Below are 15,445 nucleotides of genomic sequence, written 5' to 3' on the forward strand. Positions count from 1 at the left end.
CCCTTCACATGGGATTATTATCTGCCTAGATCCCCCTGTGCCAGACGCCTAATCGATAACAGAAATAGTCATTCACTTGGTAGATAAAACTACACGTGATACATGTTGGTCTTGTACAGTAAGAGACGGTGTATCTCAGAAGTTTGAGTTAGGAGCAGTTTTTCAGAGCTCTCGGGAGAAAAAAAAAATCAATGGGTTTCCCATAATGCTTATAGGGAACGCCTCGTGAAATAAGAACTTGCATTCTCTTTTTCTCTAGAGTCCCATTTGTGCTTCGTGAAATAACCGAGGGCTTAATAGCGGTCGCAGCATTATAGCATTTCTCAATAATCAGTTGCTTCCTTTTCTTTTAATATTGTTTTGATTTACTCTGGGTTTTTGTAAAACAACTGTAGTATTTGAAGTTATTTGATTCTCATAGAGGAGTTTCTAAAGCCAGAGAATCAAGCCCAGCTCCCCTCGCGGGGTCCTTTCTCCTCTGTGACTATTGATGGCATTAGCAGAGCCGTAGAACAGGACCCACGCTGTACTGCCTCATCTATGTGAAGTAACCACACCCGTGTTTCTTCTTTGGACACACAGATCATAGGCCCACCAGGCCCGCCAGGTCCCCATGGCCCACCTGGCCCCATGGTAAGTTTTCTTCTCCCTGGAATGTGGTCATTTCTCTGCGCGTGTGCTACTGGAGAAAAGATGAACACCGCCGGCTTTTGTTTGGTACTGCTCTCTGGGGAATGGACAGAAGTGAGGTGCTTTGACTGCTTTACGGCGCTGTCTTTCATTTCCCTAAACACGTGTGTTAGAAAGATGACGCGCCGAGGAGAGACGGGAGTGGCACGCTTTACTCCAATGCTGCACGGACACAGCAAATCCTCTTATCCAGTCACTGTTGTAGGCTGTTAATAGCAAGTAAAGGCACTAACCGAGCCAGTGAAGAGGGTTTCCGAGCAGCTTTGATGCTTGAGAACCTCCCTGAACTCTCCAATTAGAACATTTGTTATAAAAAAAAAAAAAAAAAAAAAAAAAAAAAAAAAAAAAAAAAAAAAAAAAAAAAACCTGCAATAAAGACAGAAGCTGGCTTCCACAGATGACGTAGAGTGTGGAGCTTTCGCCTTCTGTGTTAATGGTTCTTCTGGTAATTCATGGAGCCAGGCCGTGTTTGCCGCAGTTGTCTCTCAGTGGGCAGGGGAAGCAGCATTCCTGACCCCGTAGAGCTGCCAGTGGGAAAGGCAGCTATGAAGCAAGTGTGACTCTCTAAGTGCTGGAGGACCAACAGTTGTGCTTAGGCTAGAATGTGGGCAGCAGAGTGCTTCGAGTGCTTTTGACATGGCGAGGAACAAGGCAGGCTATAACGTTACACCCGTCTCTCGGGCGTCCTCATAAACCGGAAGACATCAATAATGGAGACGAAAGCAAGTGTGGCCATTCTCCACTCCAACTGCTCTCTAGAGAGAGCATCGTGGGTAGGATCCCAGCCACAGCGTAGCCTGCTCACCCAGGTCTTTCTTTGGTAAACAACTTCCATTAACCCTCGTCTCTTAACACCAAAGAGAACATTAAGAATTAATCAAGTGGCAGATTTTTGCCTTTTTATATTTTTTTCACTTTAAGCTAGAGGCTAAAATTTTAAAAGGCTACATCCTGCTCAAATGATAAGGTTAATTAGCTCAAAGGAATTTTAGACCATTATTAACTTGAGATACGAATACTCAATAATAAGAACCTACTTCCTGGAAACGTATATCCGCAGCTTATCAAAAGGGAGAACATTACTCGAATGTAGACAGATATAACGAATATCTCAGGGAATATGGTCAGCTATTTTTCCCTCTGTTTTATTTCACTGGTGGATATTTAAATATGCATCTCCCCAAATAGCTTATGAGAATCTCTTTCAAAGTTCAAAGCAATCCATAATAACCTTCAGTTAATTTAAATTGATAATTAGTTTCTATATTTATATTTTCTGCCAAACAACTTTTTTTATCCTGATTCATACATTCATTATGACGTCCTTTCTTTGATAAACAATATTAGAAGGGCCGTAAAGGATTCATTTCTGTAACAATAAATGCAATCCAGATCATATCACTTCGCCCTCTTTGATCTTAAGCTAGATGTATAACTTTGCAGATTCCCAGGCTCGGCTGCCATCTTCCTGTCGCCTGTAGGTTCTTCAACACCTTGATGATGAAGATTTAAGGACAAAGATCTCTTCTTCCTTGCTACTCACACTGTAGAGAATTTTTTCCCGAATTTTCTTGGCTTTTATGTTCTACCTCTATTCCATAAAAATTCATGAATCATCTCAAGCATTCCACCAGGTTATAAAATGGAAATTTGAGATGTACCTGTAATGTAACGACAAAACAGGGCTTCTCTTTTTGCCTAATTTTTCTTCCATGGAAACCCCAGCAGCTTTCCCCTCTCGTAGGCATTTAACAGGCAGAATTGCTCTTAATGAATTTCCTATTACAGAGCAATCCAAGAGCTGGAAGGAACATTTGGTAGGTAATAAATAACATCCCACTGACCTGCCTCTGGCTATAGCACAAACAAGAAGATTCTTGTCTTACATCTCGTTTTATACTTGATATAATTCTCATTTCCACAAGGAAGCAGTAAGTCAGTTTTTAATTAAAGCTTTGCTTTCCATTTTTAGGGACCCCACGGACTTCCTGGACCAAAGGTACCAGCAAATCCCTTATTTGATTTCTATTTCCTTGGTGGTCACGGGCAAGCATGACAGAAGCATGTCTGTCCTGTCTTATTTGTCAAGTAATGTTGATAGTCTTTAAGCCTTTAAGCATCCAGATGTTTAATGCTCACAACACAACATGACTCAGAATGAGTTTAAATGCTATCATCTGGAAATAAACCATTCCTCATTTTGCTTTTGCCCTTGTCACTATGTAAGTTTTTAAAATACATGATATATTAAAAATCTGCCAATTTTAAGCCTCTTGATGAAATTCCCAGGCTAAGCCAGGAGCTCTCTGTTTTTATGGTGGCAGTAGTTATATGTTTTCTGTCAACTGAAGGTCTTGCTTGCCACACATGACTGCTGTACCTGCCTGCTTTGGCTACCCAGCATCCCAGTGTTTTACTTCCCATGGGTCATAATCTAGAATAGGATGGGGTTATGTCAGCTGTGACGTCACAAAATTCATGCGAGTCTGCGCTGCCTACTTGTCATCTTAAAACCACACACTAGAAATGTGCTCACCTGCAAAACCACAAATCTCAAGTTTAGAACAGTGACCATTGAGCCTTAGCCTCCGGTGCGTTGTTGACGGTGACACTGTGGCCTCAGGATTAGACTTGGTCAATTGTGGCTATACTACAGACTCATGTCTTCAAGTCTACTATTCTGTGACAGTGTGGGGGCCCTCTGAAAGTTCAAATACATAGCATGGCCTCATGGGTGCATCCACTTCAGTTTACCAGAGTTTTCTGGTGAGCATCCTCGTCTAGGCAGCTGTTAGGAGACTCTAGACTCTGGGCGTAATGAACAGCACACTGGTTTTCACCATCAGGCAGGCAGATTGGATAATACTTCGCAGCTTAAAAATCCCTTCAGCCAATGTGAGCGTGACCTTCATACAGTGAGGTCACCTTCCTTTCACAAGCTTTCCATGTTTGCCAGACAACTGAAAAGTGTGCCCGAAATCTCTGTCTCTAACATGTGATTGCTGACGGGCCATCAGCATACTATATATCCCCAGCTTTTCCCTAAACTGAGTCAAGAGGATTTACCACTTCCCTGGTTCTTGTAATGTCATCCCATGTTAAACCTTATTTCCTTCATTCTAACATGGCGCAGACTGTTAGGGAAATTATATTCAAGTTCTCTGATCTTCATATTCTCTTCTGGGACTGTGAGCTTGTGGTTAACTCTATTGATTAATCCATGCAGGGACCTGACTTGGCAGTGTCAGGGAATGGGGACTTCCAGCATGGCATCAACTTCAGATGTCAGCGTCTCCGTGTTCAGTTCATTCTCCTGGGCAAAATGCTTAAAGGCTTAAAATGTCTGTCTATAACACTGCCCTGCAGATTCCAGTTTTCAATTCCAGCAGAATGGGGTTTTCCGACGGATCCCATCAGCATCCTCCACCCTGATTGTCTCTGATTTGCTAAGTCAAAACAATGCAACACTAAGTTCCTCGAGGTGGAACTCCAAAATCCATGACGTCAGCTCTACATCTTCTGGTGATACTCAACACGTTTCTTTCTTGAGTTTTGTTGCTTTCTGGAATATTATCTGTCATCTGTAGTTTATTAAACTCTAGCTTAGGTGATTAACTCCTGCACCACCAGCTTGGCCTCACTCTGCTGTCACCTAAAACTGGAATCTGCAGGTGTTTTGGAGACTGGGTCTCTTCTCTCACAGTTTAAACACCCATGATAGCAACCAAAATTGGCATTTGCTTTTGCATTTAGGGTGAACCAGGGTTAAATGGTGTTAAAGGATTGAAGGGTGAACCAGGTCAAAAGGGTGACAGAGGACCCCTTGGTCTTCCAGTAAGTAAAGAAAACTTTCCATTTTGGTGCAAATCTCAGATTTGTATTTCTGCCCTAAGTGACAATGCTGGTTTGCTCAGTGGCTAGCTCACAGTTGAGAGTCCTATCCTTCGAACGTCAGGATGTCAGAGCAGAGCACAGCCCAGTTTCGTTTTCATTGATGTCTTGATCTCGTGTCTCAGGGTGACCCCATAACAAACACCACCACAAATGTTCCGTCACTCGACAATTCCATAAATACCAACCTTGCTCTTGTGGGGCTGACAGACAACCTCTGCCAGTGTCTCTTCTCAAAAGCGATGTTTATCGTTTTACAAATCTCTCCCAAACACGTTTATGGTCTAATACAGTAAGACCCTCCCTTCGTTGTTTTCATCTTCTTGGAGTCTATAGAAACTATAGCTCTCCGCTGGTGGCAGGTATGCAATTGGCCATTGCCCAGGTCAGTGCTGTGACTCCTTCCATTAATCAGCCACATTGTGTTCTATATGTTTTGTGTTGTCCGTTTTGGAGATTCCCTGCTGTGAGATTCATGGGACAGTAGTAGATAGCATGGAAGAAGTATTCTGCCATGGTAAAGATTTCATTCATAATGAAAAGGGGTTTTACCCCTTCATATACTTTATGCCAATATTCTTCCCACAACAACTTGAAAGACTTTTTGAAATTGTCATTGAAGGTAGTGGTTTCATTTGGGGCTTTTAATGCATTATTTATTCAGTAAAGGAAGATAAGGGTCAGTAAATAATATTGTAGGTTATGTTTGTAAAATATGACATACAACCAATAACAGAAAATAGTTCTATATTTGAGATGTGAGATAAAAACATTGGTGGTCACCTATCTTATTATTCCCACGGGTACTGTGCATTCAGTAATAACGTCCATTCAGTCATAACACCCATGACTTGTAAGTTGCATGCAGGAAGTGCTTTGTACACATTTACTTACTAAGTGAATCGTATAAGTTTTGTTGTAATTTCAGTTAAATTGTGCCAATTGGATCAATGGATCATAGCACAAGACGTTCACAAAGCCATTAGCTCTGCACCCCAGTTAGATACAGAATCTTGTGATCAGTATAAATATCCTTTTTTTCAACATGCCATTAAGATTTAGATATAAATATCATTTTAACATCTATCTTCAAATGTTATAATAGTGACTAAAAAAGTCAGAAAGGGCTTATCATTAAGCAGCAACAAGGTCTACTGTTCATAATCATTGCTACCTAAAGCTCTATTTTGTAGTTATAGCATTGACCATGACAGGATCATACTGAAGGAAATTTTAAATTAAAAAAAAAGAAACTAAAAATATCCCAAATGTATGTGTTGGCATTGCTGGCAGATGGAATCGATTTTTTTCTTTCTTTTTTTGTTATTAACTACTCCTGAGATATGAAGCTGAGTGAGAACTCTCGGGCCTGGCCAAGAGACTCGAAAGTGCTAACACAATATCTTCTTAATTGTTCCATGTCATAGTCTGTATCTTTGAAGTAACGAGTGCTGGGGATCTGCTATATAAGAGCCTAGTTAAGAAGGATCAGTTACTCTTGCCACAAACAGAGAAAGTGCCATTGTATCATCATGCACACACCATTGTATCACACGCACCATTGTATCACTCACACACACTCAGACGGGTAGCCCTCAACTGAAAATAAAGAAAAGAGTGCATTAATCTGAGAAGATTATGTTTTTAAGGCATTTCTCATGCAAATATCAAAGATATATAAAGATTATTTGAACCAAACTGAGGGACAAACTGGGACTTATTTTACCTTGAGCCCACATTCTTTTCTTGTTCCTAGAAGTCCCCCTAGTGGTGACTAATGTGAACTTTGGGTCGACAACATAAATAGCATCCATATAAAATCAAACCATCCCGATAGAGTAAAGCACAGCATTTTCACCCATAAAGCCATGTTAGCAAGTGTAGTCAGAGTTCTGGAGCCCTTTCTTCAGAGATTTCCACTACTTTCTCTTCAGACTCTAAAGAAACATGTCATGAATAATAGCCTTTAGAAGATGAATTTGATGTGGCCGTATAGCTAGAAGCCCCAAGGACTTTGTAGCCCACTGTGTAAACCTCATTTGCCAGATTTCTCGATGAGAATTTCCTGGTAGAAATGTCACTAAAATGCCATCATTTCTGGGGGGCATGTATTGTCATGTGATTTTTTTTTTTAAACTAACTATTTGTAGCGATGTGATATTCATCCCAGAATCCCGTGACTGTGTATTACGTTGCTTGACGTGTTGCATTTGTTCATCAGTGCCTCGTACTAATCTCTGTTCTTGTCATTCGTGTCACACCCACCAACCCTGACACCAACCCAATCCCACAGGGAGCATCTGGCTTAGACGGAAAGCCAGGATCCCGGGTGAGTCAGCCCCGCGTCCTGCTCCCACGTGCTTCGTGGATGTGAATCGGGTGCTCTGGGGAAAACCCCTTCGTTCCTTGGGGGTCTTCTCAGATGTTGAGGGGTCTCCTAGGGAAAGGCGGATGAGGATGGTAGGAAGTGAGAAAGAGGGACAGAGAACGGGTTGCAACTCGAAGGTATAGCCTGAGCTGCCCCGTCATCTTCAGAAGTTCAAGTCTGGATAGTTTACTAAGAGAGAAGAACACCGGGTCCTGCTGCCTTCAGTGTCTCAACAACCTAAAACAATTCATGAAACCTTCCCTGTAATCCCATGGCAAAGGCTCTGAATGGGGAAAATAAGGAATTCATTTTAACTTGTTTTTCCTTTACATTTCTGTCCATCTTAAAATTGTAATTCCTTCCTTAAAATGAACCTCCAAGTCTCTACTCATGGCGTTCATCGTGTGTCTCTATCATTTTTATCATTTTTTGTTGTTGTTGTTTTGGGCAGCTCAGTTTTTACATGTTTGCCATAGTCAGTATTTCGAAGCCTTGTGGAAGTGAACTTTGAGATGAAGCAATAAGCTCATGATTAAGATAAATAAGAATTCATTAACAAGAGAATGAATTCGAAACTCTGAATTCTTTCCTATCCAGACATTCTTACAGAATCCAAGATCTGCCAGAACAGTCATGGGAATACGCTAGACAAGCTGAAGTGAAGTAGTCCTTGTGTGTGCGAACACTGTTGTGCACTCTTTACTGCTTAAACATGATCTTCCTGACAATCGAGCAAATAACCCTTATGACATTTTTTAAGAATCAAAATTTTCAGTTCTACAACTCTTCAGGCAGTTATTTTCCACTGGACCCCAGAATTCTTACATTCTTTCAGATATTATCTTTTCTGCCACAGAAACCAATTACATCAGTCAAGTAACTTGACCTGCCTGATGTGCAAAGTCTAGAACAACCCCCCCACCTCGTGAGCCCCTGCTATCCCAATAGAGCTGCTATTTCTAAAGTTAAACACTATTTTCATTCATATGTTTTCCACTTAAATTGCTAAAAAAAAAGTTTTGAGGCTTTGGCCATGGGTGTCAGTGACTGTGGAGAACAGACTTGGGGGAAAGACAGTAGAAAGAAAGGATGGTTATACTTTCCTGGTTAAGATTATGGAGGTGTGGGGCTGGAGAGGTGGCTCAGCAGTTATAAGCACTGGCTTCTCCTGCAGAGGACCCAGGTTCAGTTCCCAGCACCCACATGGTGGCCCACCACAGCTCTAACTCTGCTCTGAGGATCTGGTGCCCTCTTCTGGCCTCCATGGAAACTGCACACACATGATGTTCATACATATATACATACTCACAACACATACACCTAAAATAAAAAATAAACTTGGGAAAAAATGATGACAGAAAAATGAAGATGCTTCATCAGATAAAAATAAAATAAAATAAAAATAAATAAGAATGAAATATGGGTTTTGTGTATACTCTTTGTGGAAGCATGCAGTTAGATGTCTCAACCCTGTTGCATGAATTTCTCAAAAATAACTGGCATGAAAAACCATCAAGAATAAAGTGCTTTAAAATCAGATAAATTATCTGAAGACATCATTCTCTAAGATAAGTCAGAGTAAACCAGAATTTCCCTTCTTGCAATCCTTGTCTCTCACTGGTCTCATAGTATTTTATTTTTATTTTTTTTAGGGTGCAGATGGTCCCATAGGACCCCATGGCCCTGCAGGTCCCAAAGGAGAAAGAGTAAGTCTCTCTTTGGGTTATCACACTTAAGCTGAGCACTAAAAGAACAAAGCATGGCTTCAAGATGATCTCAAACTGTTCATTGTCCAGAAATGATGGGGGGCTATCTAGTATTAAATAAAAATATTGCCCATTCGAAGCTCTATTCAGAGTCCTAAGACTACGAGAAGAAAACCATACAGCATAAAATGGAATCAGTCTGCCTTAATGAAAACAATGCATACATTTACATAGCTAAAATAAATAGCTCCCATTAGTCCTTCTTAACCCATAAGGAAGATATTTTCATTGGGCCTTCATCCAGAAAGTTGAACTCAATGAAGCTAAAATTTCTAGAACTACATATTCTGGTTGATAATCTTAATACAAAGCTACTGTATTCATTCCAAGTAAATTCTAATATTTTTCCAAAGGAAATTACAAAACCTAAATATTCTTCTCCACACGGTCACCCGTGCTCTCATTTTTCTTTTGTGAGTTAAAGAATGACCTGTTTTCCTACAACCATAAGGAAATGATTTCAGTGCAGTATAAAATGAAACCCTTTCACTAACCTCACTGTTCTAGTCTATGCTTCCATATCCTTTGGAGGAAAAAAAAAAAGATAGACGTTCAGGGGAAGATAAATATCTGACACACAAAAATGTGCAGCGGCCTCAGCAGCTGCTCGTGTGTCTAGAACCTCTTCCCTTCTCGCAATTTTTTGCTTCACCTTGGAAAACTCGTGTGTGTGTGTGTGTGTGTGTGTGTGTGTGTGTGTGTGTGTGTAGAATTGTCACCATTTTCCCTACCACACACTCTACGAGATGAGGAAAGGATGCTGAATTTGAGTATTGCATGATGTTGGCATGGTGCAAGTTTGTAGTCTTTTTAAAATGAGAGTTTTCATCAGTCCAGGGTAATTTTATTTCTAAAGAGAGGACCATGTAAGTAGCAATGTCTCTGACATGTCTCCCAATTTCCCAGTCCTGTGTTCTGTAAAGTAAATTCATACATGCAATAATTGCTTATGAGATGCAACTGTGCACAATGCGATCCTTCGGGAGTGAAAGAAACACTTCTACTTAAAGAAATCCCCTTTGCTCGCTGCTCTGCTCCATTGACTATAGCCTTATAATTGATTCACCATCACAGAGACTCATTAGTGATCATAGATATATGCAGAATATATAAATAATGCTGCAGAGGAAGCAACTGTTTTCTTTTCTCTAATATTGAAGAAAAAAGATTCTTTTCTAACATGATACGTTCTGATTATGGTGTCTGCTCCCTGTACTCCACCCAGTTCCTCCTCATATCCTCTCCTATCTCTCCTTAGAAAAAAAAAATGGGCTTCTAAGAGGTGATACTAAAATATAACAAAATAAAAAATAAGATAAAACAAAAACAATCGTATCAAGGTTGCACAAGGCAAACCAACAGAAGGAAAAGAGCCTGAGAGAAGGCACAAGAATCAAGGCCCCACTCATCTGCGTGCTCAAGTATCCCATAAAAACACTAAACTGGAAGCCATATATATGTGTGTGTGTGTGTGTGTGTGTGTGTGTGTGTGTGTGTGTGTGTGCAAAAGACCTTTGTGCAGTCCTGTGCATGCTGTCAGTCTCTGACTTCAGATGACCCCTGCTCGTGTTGACTTACAGGGCCTTGTATTCTTACTGTGCTCCATCCCTTCTGACTCTTACACCATTGCTGCCTCTTCTTCCATGGGGTTCCCTGTTCTCTGAGGGGAGGGGTTTAATGGAGACTTCCCCTTTATGGCTGAGTAAGAAAACATCTATCTCCATTAGTCTGAAGAGTTTATATTGCAGAGAAATCTATGCAAAAAATAGCCAGAGAACAAGACCAAAGTCAATACAAATATACGGGCTATTCCCCAGTGAAGACTGACCTTACCCAAGAAAAGTTCTAGAAAGATGAGTCCTTAAGAATATATTATCTGAATCCACTATTGTTATTTCTAAAATCAAACCAACAACTTCCGATAATAGGCTTCATTAAAAATACTTCAAAGCTAAGAGTGTCCTGCTGGCAATAAAGATTCATTTCCAGGCACTGGATGAAGAAACTCGGTCCATCCTAAAATTGGAGCAGCAAAGCTCAGGCGGTCTGTTGGCAAAGCGCCCTGGGGCTCAAGAGGGTTTGCTGTTTGGTAAATCAGCTGCTACTTCCGATAGCTCAGCCGCGTCTCAAGGGTATCAGGTCTCCGCGCTGGTGCCAAATGAACCAGCAGAGCAAATGAAGTCTCTAAGAATTCGTGAAGGCATAGCTGAAGCCAGGTGCACGCGGTGTGAAGTGCCACACTTGTGTCCCCTCAAACGGGATCGTGTGTCAGGATGCCGCGAGTGCCCTCGCACAGAGAGCCAGACAGTAGTGTGGGTCTCGCCGTTAAAGGAGGTGCCATCTGGAGGCTGGCTCCTGCAGATGTTTCTGATTTGAAAGCAGAAAGGATGGGCAAGACCGGCATTCTAGAATAAGTCTGTGGTACTGATATGCAAATTGAAGAGCCTGGATGAAATTCGGCCAGACTAAAGGAAACGAAGCATTTCGCATGCAAGCTTTCTCAATACGTGACTGACATATCGGTATGCAGCTCCCAATGCCCCCGCCTTCCGCTGACTTCTTCATCTGGGTAAAGGACAGGCCCTTGAAGCCACTCCAAGATCCCTCTTTGACCTGTTACATCAAATAACGCACTTTCTCCTCCAAGCCACTTGCACTTTGGGTCTGTCCTCCAGAGCCGAAAGCATACTAGCGGTTTTGTTTTGAATACTGAATTCTTCCTCTGGCCTTAGAACCCTGTAATGCTTTAAGTTTGAGAGGGCCAAAGGTTCTTTTGGAACCCCTTAATACAGGGGGGAAAAACACTATACTTTCAAATCCTTGAGTTAATATTTCATTTCTGAGAGTATCCAAGATGCAACCGCTGGGGTTGGTGCTTTGGTGCTGAGGAAAAGATCCAAACTCCATGTGGCTTGAACAAGAAAGAAATGTCTTTCACATAACCAAAAAGCCATAGGAGGAGTGTGGGCTTTGCTTCTTCCCAGCCAAAATCCTAGCTGTTGGTCCAGGTGTCACTCAGGGCTACTTGTACCAAGGACAGGGCTCCCCACAAGGGAAATAATCCTAATGGGAACTTCCAGCTGAGTGTCCCCAGAGCCTCCTTGACCAACACTGGCTGACTGGGTCCCCTTCTCAGGGTGCTCTGTTATGAGGGGCAGGCTAGTCGAGAAGAGAAAGCCTGCAGCCAAGCGCTGCTGTGACTGCTTACTCTATTTACATAAGCCATGTGTGTTCCTTTTAAAAACGAGGCGACCAAAGTTCTCAGTAGAGGCAGGGCGGAGAGGTAGGAAGGAAGTTCCATGGCAATGTTTAGACTAGACCTGGTCTACGTCCAGTTAGCTTACTTCTGTGAACCTGCCTCTAAACTCCACTCCCAAAATACTAGTAATGCACGCCCGTGTGTGTACACACGCACAGCACACACACACCATTTTAAAACTCAAATAACACTGCCAAGTCTATCAGAAAGAAGTCTATTTTAAATTAGCATACTTTAAAGCCCTTTCCATTAAAAATATGCTCTTTATTTGTATAGCAGCTAGCCCTGGTGACATCTGTCATTTCAGACTGTATAATGTCATATATTACTGTCACATTTAATCTTCTTGACAATTTTCATAAAATATTTATCAGTATCTTATCTTATGACTGATATAACCTAAGCACAGAAGGATTGAGACAGTTCCTGAAGTTCTGGAGGCCTTGCGACCAGAAAGAGTCGGAAGTGTAATTCAAATTCAAATCTAATTTATTGACAGCCAGTGCCCTGGGTGTCATTGCAGTTTCATTATTAGCAAATACAAAGTGATAAGAAAAGCTCAGATTCTTTCTTTAATTGATTTTTATTTAGCTCTACATTTTTCTCTGCTCTCCACCCTTTTTCTCCCTTCCTCTTCATCCTCTCCCATGGTCCCCATGCTCCCAATTTACTCAGGAGATCTTGTCTTTTTCTATTCCCCATGTAGATTAGATCTATGTATGTCTCTCCTAGGGTCCTCATTGTTGTCTAGGTTCTCTGGGATTGTGGTTTGTAAGCTGGTTTTCTTTGCTTTATGTTTAAAAACCACTTATGAGTGAGTACATATGATAATTGTCTTTCTGAGTCTGGGTTACCTCACTCAAAATGATGTTTTCTAGATTCATCCACTTGCCCACAAATTTTAAGATGTCATTTTTTTCTGCTGTGTAGTACTCCATTGTGTAAATGTACCACATTGTCCTTATCCATTCTTCGGTCGAGGGGAATTTAGATTGTTTCCAGGTTCTGGCTATGACAAACAGTGCTGCTATGAACATAGTTGAGCACATGCCTTTGTTTCCAGGTTCTGGCTATGACAAACAATGCTGCTATGAACATAGTTGAGCACATGTCCTTGTGGCACGATTGAGCATCCTTTGGATATATACCCAAAAAGTGGTATTGCTGGGTCTTGAGGAAGGTTGTTTCCTAATTTTTTAAGAAACTGCCTTACTGATATCCAAAGGGGCTGTACCAGCTTGCACTCCCACCAGCAATGCAGGAGTGTTCCAGAACCTCTCATCAGTGTTTTTGATCTTGGCCATTCTTACAGGTGTAAGATGTAATTTGCATTTCTCTGATGACTAAGAAAGCTGAACATTTCCTTAAGTGTCTTTCAGCCATTTTAGAGTCCTCTGTTTAGGTCTGTACTCCATTTTTTTTTTTTTACTGGATTATTTGTTCTTTTGGTGACCAATTTCTTGAGTTTTTTGTATATTTTGGAGATCAGACCTCTGTCTGATGTGGAGTTAGTGAAGATCTTTTCCCATTCTGTAGGCTATCGTTTTGTCTTGTTGACCGTGAAAGCTCAGATTCTTAAAGATGTTCATCTCTGGTGATCTTATTATAATCTGTGTGTCTTTTTGCTGACTATGTTAGTGGCTTTACCAACTCCCTGAATTTAAAAGAAAAATGCTAGTAATTCTTGCTATCTGTTCACATGGAAACCTTGAGAACAGAGAAGGAAAAGTCTATCCCATGCCTCTGCTGCTAGAGTTCTCAGGGAGACCTGGCTTCCACACACATAAAAAAATATGGACTAAACTTTAAGCCTCTCTGATGGCAAAATAAAAGACAGGTGATAGAACTTTCTACAGAGGTGCTGCTGCAAGCATTACCATTGTCCCTGATGTTTTCACACTGTATGATAACACACCTTAATCTTGAGGAAGCAGCACAAAAACACTCTTAAAATGAAAATTATATCTGTATTAAGCTATTTCTACTCACAGAGCACCTCCAATAACCCTGATTCTTCACAGGCATTCTAAATTATCACTTACCATAACCCTATTAAACACACACTTAGAGTAGGTAAAGATAACTATGTGTCTACCCACCAAGCACTCGCTGAAGGCATAAAGGATTTTCAATCTTTCTTTTTTTCAAAAAGAAAAGAAGGTGTATATAACAATGTCTGACCCAATGTGATTAATCTATTCAGCTAATATTTACTAATGCGCTGAGCACTATTCTAAAACATGACTGAGCTGGAACCACAGACAAAAAATAATGGTAACATCTGTGTGTGCCTCACCGAGTTCAAGGGCCAGAAGTGACAGACAGCTGTGGGAATGGACAGAGTTGTCAAAGAAGGGCTTCTCCGAGGAGAGAGACTTGATTTTTAAGAAACCTTTCATTTAAACAGGGAAGAAGAAGGCAAGACAGGCCAAGTTATGAATCTTCTAAAATCCAAAACCTTAGAGCACTAACACAGATGGGAATTCTACTCCTGGCCTCATATGACACACTGCAGTAGAAACACAAGCACAATTAAAGATACTGTATAAAATAAATGTGTAGGGTGTGTGTACAGGATTCATGTCTAAAATAAATGTAGTTTGTGTGGTGCCTTGTCTCCAAAATATCAAATCCAAAGTCAGCTCTACCCCTAAACATTTCGGGTGAGGGATAGGCACCTACAGCTTAAAACAAACATTAATACTTTCCACCAATGCAGAGGAACCCGAGCAGAGCATTCTACACATAAGAATTCTTTAGCGTACCTGGCAGTGGTGGCTTCCTCCTGTCCTGTCAACGGTCATCTAGTAAAATCTGCGATGGTGGGTGACTGTCACTACAATCTTAAAGGAGTATGAATCGTTGGCATTCTGCTAGAGCACTTAAATGGCAGCTTTCTGTGTGAGATATATGGGGATGTAAGGGTCTGTGTATGATTGGAACTTTTTTTTTCATTTTAGGGAGAGAAGGGAGCTGTGGGAGAGCCTGGACCCAGAGGACCCTATGGGCTGCCTGTGAGTTCATATCATGTGATCACCACCATCAGCATGCTCCTGTGGCCTGCCACTGACATGGGCACACTAATCTCATTATAGCAGCAAAGGCAATTCAATGAGCAGTCACCAATACAGGGACTTCTGTACTACAGATAGGTCATCCTCCGTCTCAAATGGTCCCTGCACATACAGACACACCCAAGCATGTCATATGATTGAAGATCAGAGACAAGGGACTAAAGAACACTAACAGGAAAGCAAGGTTCTGCCGGACAGATGGCACCCTTCCCTTGCCTTCTGAGTGGGCTTCCATAACTGGCACTCTCTTGAAGGGTCACTCGCGTCACTTGGATGGGAAAGTTTCATTTAGAACAGCCTTCATTCCTTGTCTATTCTCCTAGACAATTAGCAAAAAATTATCTTGCGAGTGGAAATTATGATCCAAATTGAATTGCTACTCATGATGAGTGTTTCT

General features: G+C 41.3%; 1 protein-coding gene across 1 annotated transcript in view; it reads left to right on the forward strand.

Annotated features, from left to right (window-relative positions):
- Positions 1-15,445, forward strand: part of Col25a1 (collagen type XXV alpha 1 chain) — a 390,406-nt gene that overhangs the window by 358,448 nt on the left and 16,513 nt on the right. The window contains exons 29-34 of the mRNA XM_057793723.1: positions 583-633; positions 2,663-2,689; positions 4,444-4,524; positions 6,875-6,910; positions 8,602-8,655; positions 14,935-14,988. Of these exons, the coding sequence (XP_057649706.1) occupies positions 583-633; positions 2,663-2,689; positions 4,444-4,524; positions 6,875-6,910; positions 8,602-8,655; positions 14,935-14,988 (303 nt within the window). The remainder of the gene's footprint in view (positions 1-582; positions 634-2,662; positions 2,690-4,443; positions 4,525-6,874; positions 6,911-8,601; positions 8,656-14,934; positions 14,989-15,445) is intronic.

The sequence above is a fragment of the Chionomys nivalis genome, chromosome 18 (genome assembly GCF_950005125.1).
Source record: "Chionomys nivalis chromosome 18, mChiNiv1.1, whole genome shotgun sequence".
Lineage (NCBI taxonomy): Eukaryota > Metazoa > Chordata > Mammalia > Rodentia > Cricetidae > Chionomys > Chionomys nivalis.